The sequence below is a fragment of the Bombina bombina genome, chromosome 1 (assembly GCF_027579735.1).
Source record: "Bombina bombina isolate aBomBom1 chromosome 1, aBomBom1.pri, whole genome shotgun sequence".
NCBI lineage: Eukaryota > Metazoa > Chordata > Amphibia > Anura > Bombinatoridae > Bombina > Bombina bombina.
This window is the reverse complement of record NC_069499.1, coordinates 1,222,646,844-1,222,668,979: the sequence shown is the minus strand read 5'-3', so window position 1 is coordinate 1,222,668,979 and position 22,136 is coordinate 1,222,646,844. Positions and strand designations below refer to the sequence as shown.

At 37.6% G+C, this 22,136-nt stretch overlaps 1 protein-coding gene across 1 annotated transcript in view; it reads left to right on the top strand.

The window, feature by feature from the left end:
- Window positions 1-21,656, top strand: part of LOC128647616 (5-hydroxytryptamine receptor 3A-like) — a 175,043-nt gene extending 153,387 nt beyond the window's left edge. The window contains exons 6-9 of the mRNA XM_053700373.1: window positions 3,608-3,768; window positions 9,459-9,666; window positions 21,018-21,227; window positions 21,315-21,656. Of these exons, the coding sequence (XP_053556348.1) occupies window positions 3,608-3,768; window positions 9,459-9,666; window positions 21,018-21,227; window positions 21,315-21,619 (884 nt within the window). The 3' untranslated portion in view covers window positions 21,620-21,656. The remainder of the gene's footprint in view (window positions 1-3,607; window positions 3,769-9,458; window positions 9,667-21,017; window positions 21,228-21,314) is intronic.
- The last annotated feature ends 480 nt before the right edge of the window (window positions 21,657-22,136 follow it).

The following is a 22,136-nucleotide window of genomic DNA, read 5'->3' as shown; positions in this document are numbered from 1 at the left end:
ACCACCCAACTGATCTTTAAACTTGTGGTCTTTTTAATGCCTGAGGTGTGTCACAGTACTAACCACAAATTTCGTACTCCGCTGTCAGAGAACTTCTAGAAGAGCATGGGAGAAAGCTATGTAAGAGACTTGATGCACTTATTTGTATGTCTCAAGCAATGCGCATGCATAGTGACGGCCTCATGGTGGAGCGCAATGCGGTGCAGGAACCGCAGAGCAGCATGGCGCTTGCAGCTCCTCAAGTCTGCTCTTTTCCGTTGATGCTGAGAGGCACAGACCCTGGGACTACATCTCTCTCAGCTAGCATGCATATGCAGTCACTAGCAGCTTATCCCAAGGAGGAGGAGGACTGCGTCACTGAGAGTCTGGTGCTACAACGAGACACATTCCTTGCAGCTCTCCACACAGACTTCTCTCAGCCGCTGGCTGGTACGGCTCTCAGAGTGCCTTTGGGGCTGGACTATCCACACTCGCTCCGACTAGACGGCTGTGAGGGCTGGCAGATCCTACAGATTCTCCAAGTTAGATCATCATGGCATCATGCTTTCCAGAGTCTCCGGTCTGGCATCGGATAAGTAAGGGGTTGTATCTTTGAGGATGTGTTGATGTCTGAGGGGATTGCCGTTGATGAGACACTCTCTCTATGTATATAATTGATGTTCCCAAATAATATACTATGATGCCTGTTGCGGCTTGTTATGAAGGCCCTAGGGCCTGATATTTGGACTTGTACTCTGTACTTGCTCATTTGCCTAGATTAATCTTTTATACTATATAATTATACTGCTCACTGTTACCATGTTTCTCATTCCTATGGGCCTTGTTCTCAGTGGATTTTGTTTTTCACTATTGGGACCTTCATATTAAGAAAGTACCTGCTAATGTATGTATTTTTTTTTTTCTTTTCCCCACTCCCGCTTCTATGTTGTTTTTTTTGTTAAGTTCTATCAAATCTACCTGTGCCCCCTATGTTGATTTGGGTCTAACTGTTTGTACCTCACAAACCCATTAGTTCCTAATTGAATTATTATAGCTGATTTGTGAACATTATCTATAATTCTGTTTAGCCTTCTACTACCTAATACCCAGTGTTTATAGCCCCTTTATAACCATAATCCTGCTGGAGGGGCAGTTGCTCTGCTATTCTGTAATTTCTCTGAGGTTTTCTATTATACTCTATGGATCAGAGCTACGTCTATAATTATTTACAAATGTTTTCTATTACATATAAGCTAACATATTGGGCCTCTACTGAGACTCAGTCACTATTTCTTTTATATGCTATTGTCAGAGATCCATAGTCTAACATTACAGAACGACTTTGTACAGGTTCCAAAGAGGATTATTCTGCCTAAAATTCCCCTGATGTCCCTTGTAAAGATTATATCACAGTAAGCTAGTAATCAAGTTAATTATAACACATAGCCATATGTTGGACTTAATGCCCCTAGAGTATGTCTTATGTGATATTTTGGAACTCCTGACTACACATAGTGCCAAATGAGAATGTTCCCCTAGCATTATTGTAGTCCCCTCTAGAAAATTTGTAGTCTCCTGTCTTGTGAGAGAGCGCATTTTTGAGGAGTGCTCTCATACCAAATATACTTTCAGTTGCATAGCCCCTAAGGAAGGGGACTCTATCACCAGCCCTGGATCTGCCCCCCCCCTTATTGTGTGGTTTGGGATAAACAGCTTATCCTCCACACTTCCTATTTGACAGAGTTATGAAGTCTCTGTCCCATCCGTGGGGCCTTTTCTTTGGATTATACCTACATGTTTGTGTGACTGACTGACTCTTCCGGATCTTACTATTGTTAGTTCTATCGTGACTATTATTTTGTGTTCTAAAGCCTGCAAATTGTTCACTCTTGTTACTTTTGTATACATATCAGTTCATATATATATTTAATGTAAGTGATAGATTCCTTGTTAAGATACATAGAAGCTAGAGGATCTAAGGTTACCAACCTAAGTGTTTCCCGAGTTCCTCATAGAATGAGATCTTGTTGGAGCGAGTGCTGATCAACAAAGGAGGAATAATACTGCTATGTTTACATATATACTCTCTCATAAATATACTATGTTAACTGCCGTACCTTCAATTTATTTAAACGTTAACTTGCAGAAGAGTTAGCAGAAGATAGCTTCATGATCTTCTTTATGTGACTTAGACTGTAACTGTTGTTTCTTGTGCCCATGTTGAACCAACTTGTAATTTTATGTTGCTCATATTTTATTCATATCACTGTTTTGTGTTATGTATTGTCTAATATCTCTTGAAGATGCTTAAGCGGGTTTTGTCTGAGTATGATATCACTGTCTTAATGGTGTGTCTTCCTCTATACCCTAATTTTCAGATCCCATGGGTGGATCTCTGGTACATTGATGACACTATGCAGATACAACAATAAAATGAGGTGCAATTTTGAAGGGTAATATTCGGTACAGGCTAGGCGAGATGTGATTTCCTGCTTGTTGATGTTTTGCACTATGTAACCAAGAACTCATGTATTAATGTACTTGTGATGTTGCCCTTCAATTTGTAATTGTTATGTGTTTGTTTGGATTACCTCAATAAAAACATTTTTTAAAAAAAAACAAAAAACTTGATATTTCTTGTCCATTTTGAGAGAAGTCTGCATGATTTACTTTTCCAAAATTATCTATTCAAAACTGATAAAGAACTTCATTACAACTGTTTTGGACATTAATAAAAAAATCATTTAATAGATCTTAGCATGGGGATAGGGCTGCCAGCTGTGCTTCATAAAAATACCAGATGACCAATAGGTGAATGGATACGTAGCTGGGTTCACAAAATGTCTCCACAAAAGCTCAACCTTAGGCCCCATCCTTGATCTCACCACATATATTTTTCACAACTAAGCAGTCATTTTATCCCCTTGGTTGCCAGTAACACATGTACAGAGCAGTGATGTGACCCCTTGGCTGCTAGAGGTACACACGACCCCCCATGGTTGCCTGTAACACATATAAAATAAAATGCACAGTGTAACTTATTTTTAGCCCTATTTTTAATGCATAAAGGCCTAGAAGTCCCTTTACATTTAGCTGATAGGGGTCTTTAAAAATACTGGACATTTAAGTGTCCAGTATTTTTGTACAGATTTTACTGGACAGCCTGCTAAAATACCTGACTGTCTGGTTGAATATTAGACACCTGGCAACCCTACATGGGGAACTAGATGCTGAAAACCTAACCTTGATTTCTAATCATATCTTAATACCCAGCATCTAAACCCAAGACTTATTACAACTTTGGTTGATAATCACCAAAGGACTGCTTCTATTCCCTAGTTCTTTTCACTGTAATGAATGTTACATTTGTATACCATTTGTCCATGTACTGTTATCATACTTATCTAATAAAGCTCTATTTCTTAAAAAATATGAGACCCATGTGCAATTGGACAGACAAGGTTCATGACTTGGGAACCTGTTCTCCTGTCTTTGTGCTTAGTACATGGAGCCCTATCTATAAATACATTTGGTCAGAATTCACTGAATCTGTTAAAGTTTATAAAGAAATATTGCAAATTTTGTGAGAAGAGCTATATCGCAGATCATATTTTCTTCCTTCCTATAGAAAAAGATATCATTATGTTGCCAAGAACTAATTCTACCGTGGTCAGCGATACCTCAAAGAATATTTTTGTCAGTAGAGGAGACTGGGCACTGGTGAATATTACGGTTTCCAACACATCGTATCTGACTGATGGGGAAGCTTATAGTCAAGTGATTTTCCAGGTGAGAGGAGTTGATATGAGTAAGTTTAATTTCATTGGTTGCAGCACAGTTTGTTTTTTCAGAAATGGGTAAACAAAATCCATATTATTATGACTCACAAAGTTTTCTTTAAGAGAATATAGTAAAGAACAGATTTGTCTTGTCTATCTTATCTCAATAATACTTTATAATTTATGCTTAATTACTTTATTATTCCATTGCAAATTTTATAGGCATATATATATGCATTTCTTTTTCTGCATGCCATTACATTGTTGTATAGACAATGTTTTAACTGTCTACGGTAAGGGCTAAAAGTAGCTTGGTACCCCATATTATCTGACCTCTTGAAGAATGTGCTCTGACAAAACTCATCAGGTTCATGGTGCTGAATTTAAAGAACCCTGGGAGATGATTTCTTTGTCATCATTTTATAACTGACCCTAACTAGCCTCAGTAGATAAAATATCATAACAGGGGGGGCCCAAGTTACATTATGGGGAGACCTTTATTTTATAGAAACTAAAACTTTATACTTATTTCTTCAATATCAAAACAACTAATATAAATCTGCATATTATTTTACATGGAGAGTGCTACTTTTTCAATGTCAGCCATCTTGGAAATGTTGCTGCCAATAAACCTTTGGTGGCAATAATAATACCTACTGCAACTTAGTGAAAATGCCACAATATATAGTCTAGATATTACTGTCCATAGCTAGGTATTGATTACCTTACCTTCCAATGCTACTGCTTATATCATTTTGTACAGCTAGATTATTAAGGCACTGGTATATTCATTCAAATGGCAGATGTTTTAATGATATGCAAGTTAAACTGCACTTTGAATAATGCTTCATTCACTACAAAAGCAATACATTTAGTGCTAGATTACAAGTAAAGGGCTATTGTTTGCACGCTAGCGATATTAGCTTTTTTTGGCTTTTTGCCTGTGTTGGAAATTGCACGCATATTAAAAGTTGAAAGTAAATGTGTTCACTAGAGCACAATCATGATTTACGCTTGTCGGGTTAGCCTGACTTGAGAGCTTGTGTAAAGGGAAGGGGGCAAAATAGTTGCATTAAACACAACATAAATACATTAAGAAGTATAGTTACACTCATATAAGAACTATCTGATAAAAAATATTTTTAAAAAATTATTTAAAAATGTAATTTCAGATATATGTCATAAGGTGTTTGAAAAAAAGGACTTTAAGATATATATGCATACATATATCTCACATTCCAATGTTCTTTACTTACAGAATAATGTAATTTGTATTGTAAATTCATATTTATATATATCTATATACAGTATCTCACAAAAGTGAGTACACCCCTCACATTTTTGTAAATATTTTGTTATATCTTTTCATGTGACAACACTGAAGAAATGACACATTGCTACAATGTAACGTAGTGAGTGTACAACCTGTATAACAGTGTAAATTTGCTGTCCCCTCAAAATAACTCAACACACAGCCGATAATGTTTAAACCGTTGGCAACAAAAGTGAGTACACCCCTAAGTGGAAATGTCCAAATTGGGCCCAATTAGCCATTTTCTCTCCCCGGTGTCATGTGACTTGTTAGTGTTACAAAGTCTCAGGTGTGAATGGGGAGCAGGTGTATTAAATTTGGTGTTATCGCTCTCACACTCTCTCATACTGGTCAAGTTCAACATGGCACCTTATAGCAAAGTGAGGATCTGAAAAAAAGAATTGTTGCTCTACATAAAGATGGCCTAGGCTATAAGAAGATTGCCAAGACCCTGAAACTGAGTTGCAGCACGGTGGGCAAGACCATTCAGCGGTTTCACATGACAGGTTCCACTCAGAACAGGTCTCGCTATGGTCGCCCAAAGGAGTTGAGTGCACATGCTTAGAGTCACATCCAGAGGTTGTCTTTAGGAAATAGACGTATGAGTGCTGCCAGCATTGCTGCAGAGGTTGAAGGGGTGGGGGTCAGCCTGTCAGTGATCAGACCATATGCCGCACACTGCATCAAATTGGTCTGCATGGCTGTCGTCCCAGAAGGAAGCCTCTTCTAAAGATGATGCAAATGAAAGCCCGCAAACAGTTTGCTGAAGACAAGCAGACTAAGGACATGGATTACTGGAACCATGTCCTGTGGTCCAATGAAACCAAGATAAACTTATTTGGTTCAGATGGTGTCAAGCGTGTGTGGCGGCAACCAGAAGAGGAGTACAAAGACAAGTGTGTCTTGCCTACAGTCAAACATGGTGGTGGGAGTATCATGGTCTGGACTTGCATAAGTGCTGCCGGCACTGAGGAGCTACAATTCATTGAGGGAACCATGAATGCCAACATGTACTGTGACATACTGAATGGAGACTGGGCCGCAGGGCAGTATTCCAACATGATAACGACCCTAAACACACCTCCAAGACGACCACTGCCTTTCTAAAGAAGCTTAGGGTAAAGGTGATGGACTGGCCAAGCATGTCTCCAGACCTAAACCCTCTTGAGCATCTGTGGGGCATCCTCAAGACCTCAAACAGAAGGTGGGGGAGCGCAAGGTCTCTAACATTCACCAGCTCCGTGATGTCGTCATGGAGGAGTGGAAGAGGACTCCAGTGGCAACCTGTGAAGCTCTGGTGAACTCTATGCCAAAGAGGGTTAAGGCAGTGCTGGAAAATAATGGTGGCCTCACAAATTGACACTTTGGGCCCAATTTGGACATTTCCACTTAGGGGTGTACTCACTTTTGTTGTCAAAGGTTTAGACATTCATGGCTGTGTGTTGAGTTATATTGAGGGGACAGCAAATTTACACTGTTATACAGGCTGTACACTCACTACTTTAAATTGTAGTGTAATTTCTTCAGTGTTGTCACATGAAAAGATATAAAAAATATTTTAAAAAATGTGAGGGGTGTACTCACTTTTGTGAGATACTGTATACCTATACCTGTATATCTATTCCTATAGATATATAGGTATAAATATCTATTTTAACATTATCAGATATGTATAGAAATATATATTTAATAATAAAAGTTATATCATTTTCTATGTGAAGAACATAGGAATGGAAAATACAGGGGTTCTCGGTTTAGGTCTAACATGGTGTCGGGTTAGCGCACATGAAAAATTGCTAACTTCAGTACTTGTTATTGAAATAATAAATATAAAATATAAAAAAATATGAATAATATTTATTATACATGGATAATTTCAAATTTTTTACAGTATGTATAATAGTTTTAATAATTATTAATCAGCAAGATTACAAGTGTTGCAGTACGGCTATACCACTAAAAAATTGGCCTTTGTGCGCGGAATGGGAGGCCTCCCGTGTTACAAGTCGCGGTGATATGGCTATACCGCTAGCGTTTTAGCCTGTACTGCAACTCTCCATTCCCCACTCAAAATATGGCTTTTGAGTGTGGAATTTTCAGGCCTAAACCTAACACTCCCTAACTTTAAATTAAAGTTACAATATAACTACCTTTAAATAAAAAAAACTTAACTGTGAAATTAAAAAAAACCTAAGCTTAAACTATAAATAAACCTAATATAACTATTTGAAAAAACTAAAATAAACGAAAAATAGAAAACCTGTTACAAAATTAAAATACGAAATATGAAATATTTTTAAAAACCTAACATTACACAAAAAACACTAAAATTACGAAAAATTAAATAAATCTAAGAGTACAAAAAATAATAAACTAAATTATCCAAAATAATAAAAATTAAACCTAATCTGATACTCCTATAAAAACAAAAAAGCCACCCCCAAAATAAAACACCCCCTAATCTAACAATAAACTACCGATAGCCTTTTAAAGGGCCTTTTGTAGGGCATTGCTCTGAAGCAATCAACTCTATTACGTAAAAAAAATTACAATTTACCCCCTAATAGTAAAACCCCCCACCCAACCAACCTCCTCAAAATAAAAAAAAACTAAGCTACCCATTGCCCCTAAAGGGGAATTTATATGGGCATTGCCGGGGGGCGGGGGATTAGGGGTATTTCGACTAGGCATTTATATTACAGAGTGCTACGCCTACAGAGGCTTCCGTAGTGATTGCAGCTTATTGCAGCTGTGTTGTATTTAAACATCCACTCTAACTGACACAAACCGGACTGTCAAGGAACTTCTATAGGAACGCTAGCAGCAGGTCTCACACCAACTCTGAGACGCACCAGAAATCTCAGTGTAACCATATAGCGGGCTCATCTGTTGTTTGGATCATTTTACAGATTACTATACTGTGAGCACGGATTGTTCTTTATTTATACTTACTCTGATACCGTATAAGGAGGTTTGTCCTCTGCCCCATTAGGAGTCATCTCGTGTGGGACACAAAGTTTTGGCATTCCTCTGCACTTTTTGGATATCAAGTTGTTTTGCTGGTCCCGGTTGCGTCGCACAGTTGTGTCGCAATTACATCTACTTGCTACTTTTTAACTGGTTTAATGTTATATTTTTAACACTGTTCCATATTTGTATTAGATTTATTATATCGCTGTGTGTTTAAATAAGCTGATTTTTATGTGATTTTATCTTCATATAACCAACATTACCGCTGAGTGTTCACACTTTAGCTACTTCGACTACCATTTTTTGCATGTGAATCTAATCTTTAGGCTTGGGAGATCCTTTATTTGTTGATTGTTTGTGTAACTATTTCTTTTGCTCTTAGTTACCCTTCTACTCCAATTATCCTAATATAGCCATACAAATGCAAGCTCTCAAGGAAACAAACTGGGAACAAGTCAAGGGTTCACAGACTTATGTAATCACCTTAGACATATACAAAACATGAACGGGGACTGCACTTTCAGACTGGACTGGGAACACATCCCATGACCCTGCAACATGCTCATCCCTGGGTGCTCAATAGCACTCTCAGGAAGATGTGCTGTCCCCAGAGTCACTGGCAGTTGACCCCAGACAAGTCTGGGTGCAAGGACCATAGGGAAAATTACTAAATAAATTAATATAACATACAGAGAAAGTCCAGAACTTGCTTGCAAGCTCTCAGCTAAGTTTAAAAGCAAAACTGGAAGAGTTAGTTACCACATCTGGCCAAATGGGACAAGCCCAGGTACCACTTCAAGGTCTCTCCCTAAACCTTTGTCCCTAATACAGCCATACAAATGCAAGCTCTCAATTAAACAAACTGGGAACAAGTCAAGGGTTCACAGACTTATGTAATCATCCTAGACATATACAAAACATGGACTGGGTACACATCCCATGACCCTGCAACATGCTCAGCCTGGGGTGCTCAATAGCACTCTCAGAAAGCTGTGCTGTCCCCAGAATCACAGGCAGTTAATTTTCCCTATGGGCCTTTTCCCTATGGGCATGTTGCAGGGTTATAGGATGTGTACGCAGTCCACAGAACCTAAAGATTCTGTCTAGTGAAGTTTATGCTCAAGCGGGAGTGCTAAATACCGTCCCACTTGTAATCTATCCCTTAATAGTGCATGCAGTAAATATGCAATGAAAGTGCCTTTCATAGCTTCTTTGTATTTATTGAATCACTCCCTTGTATGCAAAACAAAAAAGCAAATTGACCTATGACAGCATGACAGCAATAAATGCCGTCTTCACTCTCTTTGCGCTAGTTTATTCACTTACGTGTTTGTCTCTTGTCTGAATATTATGGATTGTTTTACACTCTTAACAAGCTTATAAAACCTGTCAATGTTTGTGTCATTTTGCTTCCACAGATAACTATAAAGAGATCACCTATCATTTATGTAATTAATCTGATAATACCAGCCGGTTTTCTGGTTCTGCTGGATATCGCCAGTATGTTCATTCAGATGGGAACTGGAGAAAGGCTTGGGTTCAAGATTACTGTTGTGTTGGGTTTCTCTGTGCTCCTGCTCATTCTGAATGATCTGCTCCCTAATTCTGACAGCCCACCTGTTTTAGGTAAGCAGCATTTCTTATTAAACAGTGATCAGACTTATTTCTTATTTTTATTCAGCTAATTAAAGAGGGTGCCTAAACATTATAGTCATTGCACGTTAATGTTTAGTTCATGCCTGAACACAGTTCCTAGATACCAATTAAGATTTCTTTATTAAAATAATATAATCAGCCAATGGAACACTCTGCCATATACATCTTTGGTCTTGAGTTCACTGCCATTGTTAAATGAATTAATGCATCACTGTAGCACCTCTAAATGACAAAGATGCCAACTGTCCTGAGCTTGCAAGTTATTGCATTTTTTACATGGTCAGTGTTATACACCTAAAAAGGAGGAACAAGGGATGCTTAAAAATATGTAGAATTAGATCCCCCACATTTTCCCCCTACACTTGTGATATTTAGCTTTGTGGTCAAATTTTTGCACCAAATATCATCATCTAGAACCAACCCTGACCCAGAAAGTCAAATGGCAGAGCCTTTATACATATATACTGATCATATAGCACTTTACACACAGGCCAGAGACTCATTTGGCAGAGGCAAAATCCAGATCCACCAGTCTCCTCCCCCATCCAAAAGAAACAGAACCTGGACAGTGACTAAGAGGAGTAGTGGCCACAGGTCTCCAAAAACACATATTGGATTGATTAGTTGATGGAAAGACAATGGGACAGTGTAAGGCTGCAAGAAACCAGTAAAGTAAATGTTATTGAAGAATCACCAGTCAAGATGAGCTGAGGTTTAAGTGGGAAACCACATAATAGATATTGACGGCTGGGCAGATGACTTAAATATGACTAAGACTAAATCAAAATTAACACTACCCTGTAGCCTCCATCATCCTCTTACTCTACTCAGTCAGTCAGGCCCAGGAGTCTTGAGGCACACAGGTAGATGTACTGGCTTCTTTAAAAAAATTCCAATCTAAACACTGCAACCCACTTCTGCAATATATGCTTCTTACAGCACCCACAATGAACACATTTGCTCACACATACACAAAGGAACACACACTCTTTCTCACATACACGAATAAACATCCTTTTCTCTCACACACAAACTTACACTTTTTCTGACACACAAATGAACAAACTCACACTCTGATACACACATATACACAGACGAACAAACTCACACTCATTCTTGCATACACGCAAACAAACACACTCTTTCTGACACACACAAACTCACACTCTTGCTCACTCACACTCTTGCTCGCACACCTATACCCCCTCAGGAACAAACACACACTTGCTCACACACATGACAAAACACACATTCTTGCTCACACTCACACACACAGGAACAAACACACACTCTTGCTCATACACAAACAGGAACAAACACACTTACTCGCTCACTCACACACACAAACACATGCACAAACAGGAACAAACACACACATGCTCACACACACACATGCACACACATGAACAAACTTACACACTTGCTTACAGTGACACACACATACATATAAAACACAGTTCAACATAAATATAGAACCATTTACACTTAAATGCCAGCTGCTGACATTCTACCTCCTACAGCACAACTCCAGGGGCTGGACTTCATTCTGAGCATTAGCTGGCTCCCACATCCTTTCTGCACCTCCATTCCCTCAGCAGTATTTAGAAGCACAAGCCACTCCTGTTGTTGTGAGTCACTGCACAGGCACTTCAGAATAAAGGGAATAAGCAGACAGTGCTGACACAGCACTAGACATTACAGTAAAGCAGCTGTGCCACATTTGCATAGTTGCCAACAGTCCCTGATTTCCACGGACAGTCCCTGGATTTTGTTGTATGTCCCTGGATTTTTTTTGTCCCTGGAAATGTCCCTGAAAATCTCTTTTGACTACATTTGTTGTTTGTATATATACATATATTTTATATATATATATATATATATATATATATATATATATATATATATATATATATATATATATATATATATACACACACACATACACACATACATATATACATACACACACATATATACAGATAGATAGATAGATGATAAATAGATATAGTGTATTATTTAAATATAATTCATTCCTAATGTAATATTATTATTATTATTGAATGGGTTCACATATTATTTGTCTTTCTAATTTTGATGCTGTGTTGTAAAAATAACCATATGCCCAGAATGTGTTCCATAGACTGGTAGGTGTAAGAGCTTGGTGCTGTATAATAAACTATGGATAAGTCTAAATTATACTATTACTTTCAGATGGGTGTGTTTTGATTGCAAAACTGAGTGGGCGGAGCAGTTGAACAGTAGGTCGTCAATACTCCAGTAACCCGCTTGCTTGCTCTGCTGCAAAGTGTCCCTGGAATTTTTTTTTAAATGTTGGCAACTATGCATTTGGTACAGCTGCAATGTGAGATAAAACATATATAAAAAAGTTTTGAAGTCACTGGTACCTCTGTAACTGCACCACCACTAGCCCTAACATCATCTACAGTGACCTGGAGTAAATGCTGGGTCCTTGCAAATTCTAGGGGGGGCAAATGCCCATTCTTGCCCCCCCCCCTCCCCAGACTCCCATGCGACTGGCAAAGAATACAGGACAGATAGCTTTTAAAAGAGAGATGATTAACAGCGCAATTACAAAGCAGAATAACAGAAGGGAGGAGTTAATGTTACAAACTGGCACCTGGACACTAAGGCCTAGATTTAGAGTTCGGCGGTAGCCGTCAAAACCAGCGTTAGAGGCTCCTAACGCTGGTTTTGGGCGCCCGCTGGTATTTGGAGTCAGTGATTAAAGGGTCTAACGCTCACTTTTCAGCCGCGACTTTTCCATACCGCAGATCCCCCTACGCCATTTGCGTAGCCTATCTTTTCAATGGGATCTTTCTAACGCTGGTATTTAGAGTCGTTTCTGCAGTGAGCGTTAGAGCTCTAACGACAAGATTCCAGCCGCCTGAAAATAGCAGGAGTTAAGAGCTTTCTGGCTAACGCCGGTTTATAAAGCTCTTAACTACTGTACCCTAAAGTACACTAACACCCATAAACTACCTATGTACCCCTAAACCGAGGTCCCCCCACATCGCCGCCACTCGATTAAAATTTTTAACCCCTAATCTGCCGACCGCCACCTACGTTATACTTATGTACCCCTAATCTGCTGCCCCTAACACCGCCGACCCCTGTATTATATCTATTAACCCCTAACTTGCCCCCCACAACGTCGCCGCAAGCTACTTAAAATAATTAACCCCTAATCTTCCGACCGCAAATCGCCGCCACCTACGTTATCCCTATGTACCCCTAATCTGCTACCCCTAACATCGCCGACCCCTATGTTATATTTATTAACCCCTAATCTGCCCCCCACAACGTCGCCGACACCTACCTACACTTATTAACCCCTAATCTGCCGAGCGGACCTGAGCGCTACTATAATAAAGTTATTAACCCCTAATCCGCCTCACTAACCCTATCATAAATAGTATTAACCCCTAATCTGCCCTCCCTAACATCGCCGACACCTACCTTCAATTATTAACCCCTAATCTGCCGACCGGAGCTCACCGCTATTCTAATAAATGTATTAACCCCTAAAGCTAAGTCTAACCCTAACACTAACACCCCCCTAAGTTAAATATAATTTTTATCTAACGAAATAAATTAACTCTTATTAAATAAATAATTCCTATTTAAAGCTAAATACTTACCTGTAAAATACATCCTAATATAGCTACAATATAAATTATAATTATATTATAGCTATTTTAGGATTAATATTTATTTTACAGGCAACTTTGTAATTATTTTAACCAGGTACAATAGCTATTAAATAGTTAAGAACTATTTAATAGTTACCTAGTTAAAATAATTACAAATTTACCTGTAAAATAAATCCTAACCTAAGATATAATTAAACCTAACACTACCCTATCAATAAAATAATTAAATAAACTACCTACAATTACCTACAATTAACCTAACACTACACTATCAATACATTAATTAAACACAATTGCTACAAATAAATAAAATTAAATAAACTATCTAAAGTACAAAAAATAAAAAAGAACTAAGTTACAGAAAATAATAAAATATTTACAAACATAAGAAAAATATTACAACAATTTTAAACTAATTACACCTACTCTAAGCCCCCTAATAAAATAACAAAGCCCCCCAAAATAAAAAATTCCCTACCCTATTCTAAAATACAAATATTACAAGCTCTTTTACCTTACCAGCCCTGAACAGGGCCCTTTGCGGGGCATGCCCCAAGAATTTCAGCTCTTTTGCCTGTAAAAAAAAACATACTATACCCCCCCCCCAACATTACAACCCACCACCCACATACCCCTAATCTAACCCAAACCCCCCTTAAATAAACCTAACACTACCCCCCTGATGATCTTCCTACCTTGTCTTCACCATGCCAGGTTCACCGATCCGTCCTGGCTCCAAGATCTTCATCCAAGCCAAGCGGGGGCTAGACATCCACTGAAGAAGTCCAGAAGAGGGTCCAAAGTCTTCCTCCTATCCGGCAAGAAGAGGACATCCGGACCGGCAAACATCATCTCCAAGCGGCATCTTCTATCTTCTTCCATCCGATGACGACCGGCTCCATCTTGAAGACCTCCAGCGCGGATCCATCCTCTTCTTCCGACGACTAGACGACGAATGACGGTTCCTTTAAGGGACGTCATCCAAGATGGCGTCCCTCGAATTCCGATTGGCTGATAGGATTCTATCAGCCAATCGGAATTAAGGTAGGAATTTTCTGATTGGCTGATGGAATCAGCCAATCAGAATCAAGTTCAATCCGATTGGCTGATCCAATCAGCCAATCAGATTGAGCTCGCATTCTATTGGCTGATCGGAACAGCCAATAGAATGCGAGCTCAATCTGATTGGCTGATTGGATCAGCCAATCGGATTGAACTTGATTCTGATTGGCTGATTCCATCAGCCAATCAGAAAATTCCTACCTTAATTCCGATTGGCTGATAGAATCCTATCAGCCAATCGGAATTCGAGGGACGCCATCTTGGATGACGTCCCTTAAAGGAACCGTCATTCGTCGTCTAGTCGTCGGAAGAAGAGGATGGATCCGCGCTGGAGGTCTTCAAGATGGAGCCGGTCGTCATCGGATGGAAGAAGATAGAAGATGCCGCTTGGAGAAGATGTTTGCCGGTCCGGATGTCCTCTTCTTGCCGGATAGGAGGAAGACTTTGGACCCTCTTCTGGACTTCTTCAGTGGATGTCTAGCCCCCGCTTGGCTTGGATGAAGATCTTGGAGCCAGGACGGATCGGTGAACCTGGCATGGTGAAGACAAGGTAGGAAGATCATCAGGGGGGTAGTGTTAGGTTTATTTAAGGGGGGTTTGGGTTAGATTAGGGGTATGTGGGTGGTGGGTTGTAATGTTGGGGGGGGGTATAGTATGTTTTTTTTTACAGGCAAAAGAGCTGAAATTCTTGGGGCATGCCCCGCAAAGGGCCCTGTTCAGGGCTGGTAAGGTAAAAGAGCTTGTAATATTTGTATTTTAGAATAGGGTAGGGAATTTTTTATTTTGGGGGGCTTTGTTATTTTATTAGGGGGCTTAGAGTAGGTGTAATTAGTTTAAAATTGTTGTAATATTTTTCTTATGTTTGTAAATATTTTATTATTTTCTGTAACTTAGTTCTTTTTTATTTTTTGTACTTTAGATAGTTTATTTAATTTTATTTATTTGTAGCAATTGTGTTTAATTAATTTATTGATAGTGTATTGTTAGGTTAATTGTAGGTAATTGTAGGTAGTTTATTTAATTATTTTATTGATAGGGTAGTGTTAGGTTTAATTATATCTTAGGTTAGGATTTATTTTACAGGTAAATTTGTAATTATTTTAACTAGGTAACTATTAAATAGTTCTTAACTATTTAATAGCTATTGTACCTGGTTAAAATAATTACAAAGTTGCCTGTAAAATAAATATTAATCCTAAAATAGGTATAATATAATTATAATTTATATTGTAGCTATATTAGGATTTATTTTACAGGTAAGTATTTAGCTTTAAATAGGAATTATTTATTTAATAAGAGTTAATTTATTTCGTTAGATAAAAATTATATTTAACTTAGGGGGGTGTTAGTGTTAGGGTTAGACTTAGCTTTAGGGGTTAATACATTTATTAGAATAGCGGTGAGCTCCGGTCGGAAGATTAGGGGTTAATAATTGAAGGTAGGTGTCGGCGATGTTAGGGAGGGCAGATTAGGGGTTAATACTATTTATGATAGGGTTAGTGAGGCGGATTAGGGGTTAATAACTTTATTATAGTAGCGCTCAGGTCCGCTCGGCAGATTAGGGGTTAATAAGTGTAGGTAGGTGTCGGCGACGTTGTGGGGGGCAGATTAGGGGTTAATAAATATAACATAGGGGTCGGCGATGTTAGGGCAGCAGATTAGGGGTACATAGGGATAACGTAGGTGGCGGCGGTTTACGGAGCGGCAGATTAGGGGTTAAAAGTGTAATGCAGGGGTCAGCGATAGCGGGGGCGGCAGATTAGGGGTTAATAAGTGTAAGGTTAGGGGTGTTTAGACTCGGGGTACATGTTAGGGTGTTAGGTGCAGACTTAGGAGGTGTTTCCCCATAGGAAACAATGGGGCTGCGTTAGGAGCTGAACGCTGCTTTTTTGCAGGTGTTAGGTTTTTTTTCAGCTCAAACAGCCCCATTGTTTCCTATGGGAGAATCGTGCACGAGCACGTTTTTGATGCCGGCCGCGTCCGTAAGCAACTCTGGTATCGAGAGTTGCATTTGCGGTAAAAATGCTCTACGCTCCTTTTTTGGAGCCTAACGCAGCATTTGTTTGAACTCTCGATACCAGAGTTAAATTTATGGTGCGGCCAGAAAAAAACCCGCGGAGCGTTAACAGCCCTTTTACCGCCGAACTCTAAATCTAGCCGTAAGAAAAGCTTGGCAATATTGTTGTGGTATATAGAATGAAGGAGTCTTAAACTATTATTCCATTAGGGCTATAAATAATAAAATGCAATTAAGAAACTGCCAATAAAACAGTGTAACATAGAAACTCATATTCAGAAAGGTTAAATAGCTGTCACAGAGACCTATAATCTATGACCCATTCATATATCTTCAATATATAACTCTGTCTAATAGTATTTAAGTTTAAATTAAATGGAATAAAGACTGCATGATATTCACTTATTTCCCATCTGAACACAGATTATAAAAGTTTTACTGAAATATTAGCAATTCAAATATAAATGTCCCTACTTGTGTTATCAACAGAGAACAGAAAGATATTATGTGGTGTCGTAATTAACTTAAAAATATGAAGCAAGTGCTGTTTCTTATGTCTGGCTTCAAAACACTAATATTAGGAATAGAGAAGACCCTGAGGTCTTTCTCTTACATTAGATAAGAAGAAGGCTTTTAGCTAGGCAAAGTAAGCCCATCCCTTTACACCCCTCTTTCACTTTACAGGTAGGTTTACCAGGTGTCCAGCATTCAACTGGATAGTCCTTTATTTTAGCAGGCAGTCCAGTAAAATCCTCTTAAAAATACTGGAAATGTAATAGTTTTTGATTGTTAAATGTATAATAAATAATAAAAAAAAAGTGAGGGCAGTCAAGAGGGTCAAATCTCTACTTTTTACATGTGCTACTGGCAAACAAAAAAATGCAGTTATTTATTTCTGTTACTGGCAGTCAGGGGGTAAAATGACTGCCTAAATGTAAAGTATAGATGGTAGAGTGATCAAGAGTGGGGTCTAAGGTATAGCTTTGGTGAGGTTAAGCATTGTGTGACCCAACATACCATTGTGCTTAATCACCTACAGATTGTCCAGTGTTTTTTAAGGAGGACAGCTGGCAAATCTATTTACAGGAACCTTTTCCACTCTCAAATATTTATAATTCCACCCCAAACCTGTTATGATAGTAAATTATATGCTATTTCCTTTATTTGAATTAGCTTTAGAACCACTCTTTAGAAATTCTATGCAACTTCTTTCTATGTATTGCAATAGGTGACAGCCACTGTACCTATCTCTTTATGCAGATGATATACTGCTCTTCGCAGCAGATCCCTTTTAGCCTTACTGTATTATAGAGTGATAACAATATTGCACTAACATAAGGGAATCTGTGTTTAAAACAGCTTTTTAAAAGTAGAGAATTGCGGTATTGTAACCAGAACCACTGCTCCAGGGATATACTATTTGCTATGGTTTTCTAAAAGTCACCTTTTTTGTTTAAAGGTGCAGATGTGCCAGAAAAGGACAAGCAATATATATATATAATGCATGCCCTGCTCCTCAATAATACAAATAATAAGAAACATGTGTATGTGTGTATGTTATATGTATGTATATAGATATAGATACAGTATATAGGTACATAGATTTTCTTCCAGAAAACTGTAAAAAATAAAAATAAATGCTGGTGCTGCTTACCTCTAAGCACCACACCACCAGATTATTTAATCCTTTCAACTGAGATATTTTTTACACACTTGTGCTAGAGGTTATTTTAGTTGTTTGGGTTACAAATAAATGTTAACATTTTTTTTCTGTAAGTTTCCAGCACAATTTATACCTCATTTCTTCAGCAGGCCAAGCATTATTAGAAAATAACTTTAGAAATATCATAATATAAGAAGACGCCACTATATGGAATGTAAAAAAATTAAATTTTTGTGTCATTTTTATGGTGTACATAGTCAATAGCAGCACGGGAGTCATAATTTACTAATGACCAGATTACAAGTGAGCAGTATTTAACCCTCCCGCTCGAGCGTTATCTCTGCTAGAAGTAAGCTTTTTGCGCGTGTTGGGTAGCGCTCGTATTACAAGTTGAAAGTAAATATTTTTTGCCTGTGTGCTAACCCGACGTATGTAAAAAACAAAAATTAGAATATCGCACTCGTGATAATGTATTCTCCTATAGAAGTCAATGGAGCAAACAAAAAAACACCCTACTCCTGCAAAAACACGATTGCATATTCTTAAGTGCACTAACCCGACGTGAAAATATGAATATTTCACATTCTAATGTTCTTCACATAGCAGAATATGTTCTATTTATTCATAAATACATATTTCTATTATATATGTGATTGTATGTTGGTACAATATATGTTTATATATATACATGATTGTTTATAGGTATAGATATATAAAGATATATAAAGATATATAAAGATATATATATATATATATATATATATATATATATATATATATATATCAATATCAAAATAACAAGAGTATTGCATTGAGCAATGATACTTTTTTTATTGGACTAACTATACATTTATAAGTTGACAAGCTTTCGGTTGAGTTCCTTCCTTTATCAAGTCTGAAGCAATACTGACCTATTCAATGGAATTTACAGATTATATCTTAAAACACAGAATAGCTAAGAAGACAGAAAGTGCAGGGAGAGGAGGAGGTGTCGTAAAACTCATGAGGGGGGCTTAGGTAACAGGCAGACAGTGTCCAGTGTAGGAGAACAGACAGGGGAAATATATAGCTTTACATAGAGCATATACTGACATAAAGTTATATATCAACATTGAATCAATATCTATAAAGATGTGAAATTGTATATACAGGGGGAATACAAAAGTTAAAAAAGACAAAAGTTTGGACATAGGCTTACCTGTGTACCTATGTATAAAGAATGTGGAATATACAATGTAATTGACTAAATTAAAGTACATTACAAAAATTTTTGATAATGTGTTAAGAATCCAGAGTCCACATTTAGTCCAGAATTAAACAGGTTGAAGTGCATTATCATTTTCATTTCAAAGGTTTTTCTGTGAAACAAAATACTGCACCCCTGTTGGTCACCATTTCACCCAACCTGACCACTCCATCCAAAACTCCAAAATCAAAATTCTCAGAGGCAACTTCAAAAACACCATGGAAAGAAAAACCTTTGAAATGAAAATGATAATGCACTTCAACCTGTTTAATTCTGGACTAAATGTGGACTCTGGATTCTTAACACATTATCACATTTTTTTGTAATGTACTTTAATTTAGTCAATTACATTGTATATTCCACATTCTTTATACATAGGTACACAGGTAAGCCTATGTCCACACTTTTGTCTTTTTTAACTTTTGTATTCCCCCTGTATATACAATTTCACATCTTTATAGATATTGATTCAATGTTGATATATAACTTTATGTCAGTATATGCTCTATGTAAAGCTATATATTTCCCCTGTCTGTTCTCCTACACTGGACACTGTCTGCCTGTTACCTAAGCCCCCCTCATGATTTTTACGACACCTCCTCCTCTCCCTGCACTGTCTTCTTAGCTATTCTGTGTTTTAAGATATAATCTGTAAATTCCATTGAATTGGTCAGTATTGCTTTAGACTTGATAAAGGAAGGAACTCTTCGAAAGCTTGTCAACTTATAAATGTATAGTTAGTCCAATAAAAAAGTATCATTGCTCAAAGCAATACTCTTGTTATTTTGATATCTAAATCTCTTTACTAACACAGCTACTCCAATCAACGGATATATATATATATATATATATATATATATATATATATATATATATATATATATATATATATATATATATATATATATATATATATATATATATATATATATAAAAATACTTAGATCATATTATTCTGTTATGTGCAGAACATTGGAATGAGAAATATTTACTGTAAATACACAGTATAATACTTTATTAAAAAGGAATATTGCAGAAATATATTTTTACATGTTTTCTACTTATCTGCAAATTAGTATGTATTTATGTGTTATATGTGGTATAAATGTCTGTAAATACATATATTTACATATAAATACATATATATATATATATATATATATATACATACACACACACATTTTTAGATATGTATATATCTCAATGTTAAAGCCCTTTGTCTACCTTTTTTTCAAGCGATCGCGTTTAATTTCAACTTGTAATACGAGCAGTAAACCTAACGCATGCAAACAGCGTTCGCATTGCTAGGAAGCATTGAGCTCACAACCTTTATTCTTTTTTTAAATAAATTACACTTAATTTTGGGGGCATTTGGTGGACATTTATAAAATTAACCAGAGATCTGATCTCTATTTAATCTTATAAGTGCAAATTGCTACTGCGACCTTGCGGTAGCAATAACCAGCCACTTGTAATGGCTGGTTAATTTATCGCGCACCCACAAACAGGCAAATTTGTCTGTTTGCAGACACACTATAAATTAGTGCTCCTTTTGTAATCTAGCCCTTCATTTGGTGGATGATTCCATTACCATTTGTGCATTTCTTCTCATTGATCAGGATACCCTTTAGCTTTAGATGGTAACATCTTGTTCTTCCACAGGTATATTCTGCTGTGTGTGTCTGGCTGTCATGGTATTCAGTATAATTGGGTCTATTGCCATCTCCTTCATGTTGACACAGTCTGCCACTCAACCATATGTCCCCGTATGGATAAAGGTCTGGGTCCTGAAGCATTTAGCACGTGTTTTATGTTTCAAGACAAAGAAAATGAAGGAAGATACAGTCAAAGTAACTGTGACTGGCAACAAAGGTAAGTGCAGATAATGAGGTAAGGACAAACCAGTATAGTAAAATAACAAGAGATGATCTGATCATAATCATTTTTTTTTTTCTGCAGTTTCTGCAGCTGATTGTCATAACAATGACTCAAAAGACATAAAAACAGAGACAGAAGTGGAAGATCAAGATAAGAAGAAAAACACTACAAAAGAGAAAAAAACAAGCGTGGAGGCAAAACTGCTAAAGATGTTATTGGTAGAGATACTAACAATCCACCAAGATTTGATTGACTCAAAAAATGAGACTGATGCTAGGTCTGAATGGTATATTGCTGCACTGGTTGTGGACCGACTTGTCCTTATTGTGTATCTCTGTACTGTGGTTATTATATTTGCTATTGTAGTCATTGTATGGGCATCATAACCAAAACAATTACAAATTCTGTACTGGAGAATTACCACTCACTTGCCTAGATTACGAGTTTTGCGTTAGAGGTTATGCGGTGCTAACGAGCAGTTTATGCTCACCGCTCACTTACAGACAGCGCTGGTATTACGGGATTTTACAAACCCGGCGTTAACCGCAAAAAAGTGAGCGTAGAGAAAAATTTTGCTCCACATCTCACCTCAATACCAGCGCTACTTACGTTAGCGGTGAGCTGGCTAAACGTGCTCATGCACGATTTCCCCATAAGAATCAATGGGGGAGAGCCAGCTGAAAAAATCTTAACACCTGCAAAAAAGCAGCGTAAAGCTCCTAACACAGCCCCATTGATTACTATGGGGAAAATACATTTATGTCTACACCTAACACCCTAACATGAACCCCGAGTCTAAACACCCTTAATCTTACACTTATTACCCCCTAATCTGCCTCCCCCGACATCGCCGACACCTACATTATATTATTAACCCCTAATCTGCCGCTCCGGACACTGCCG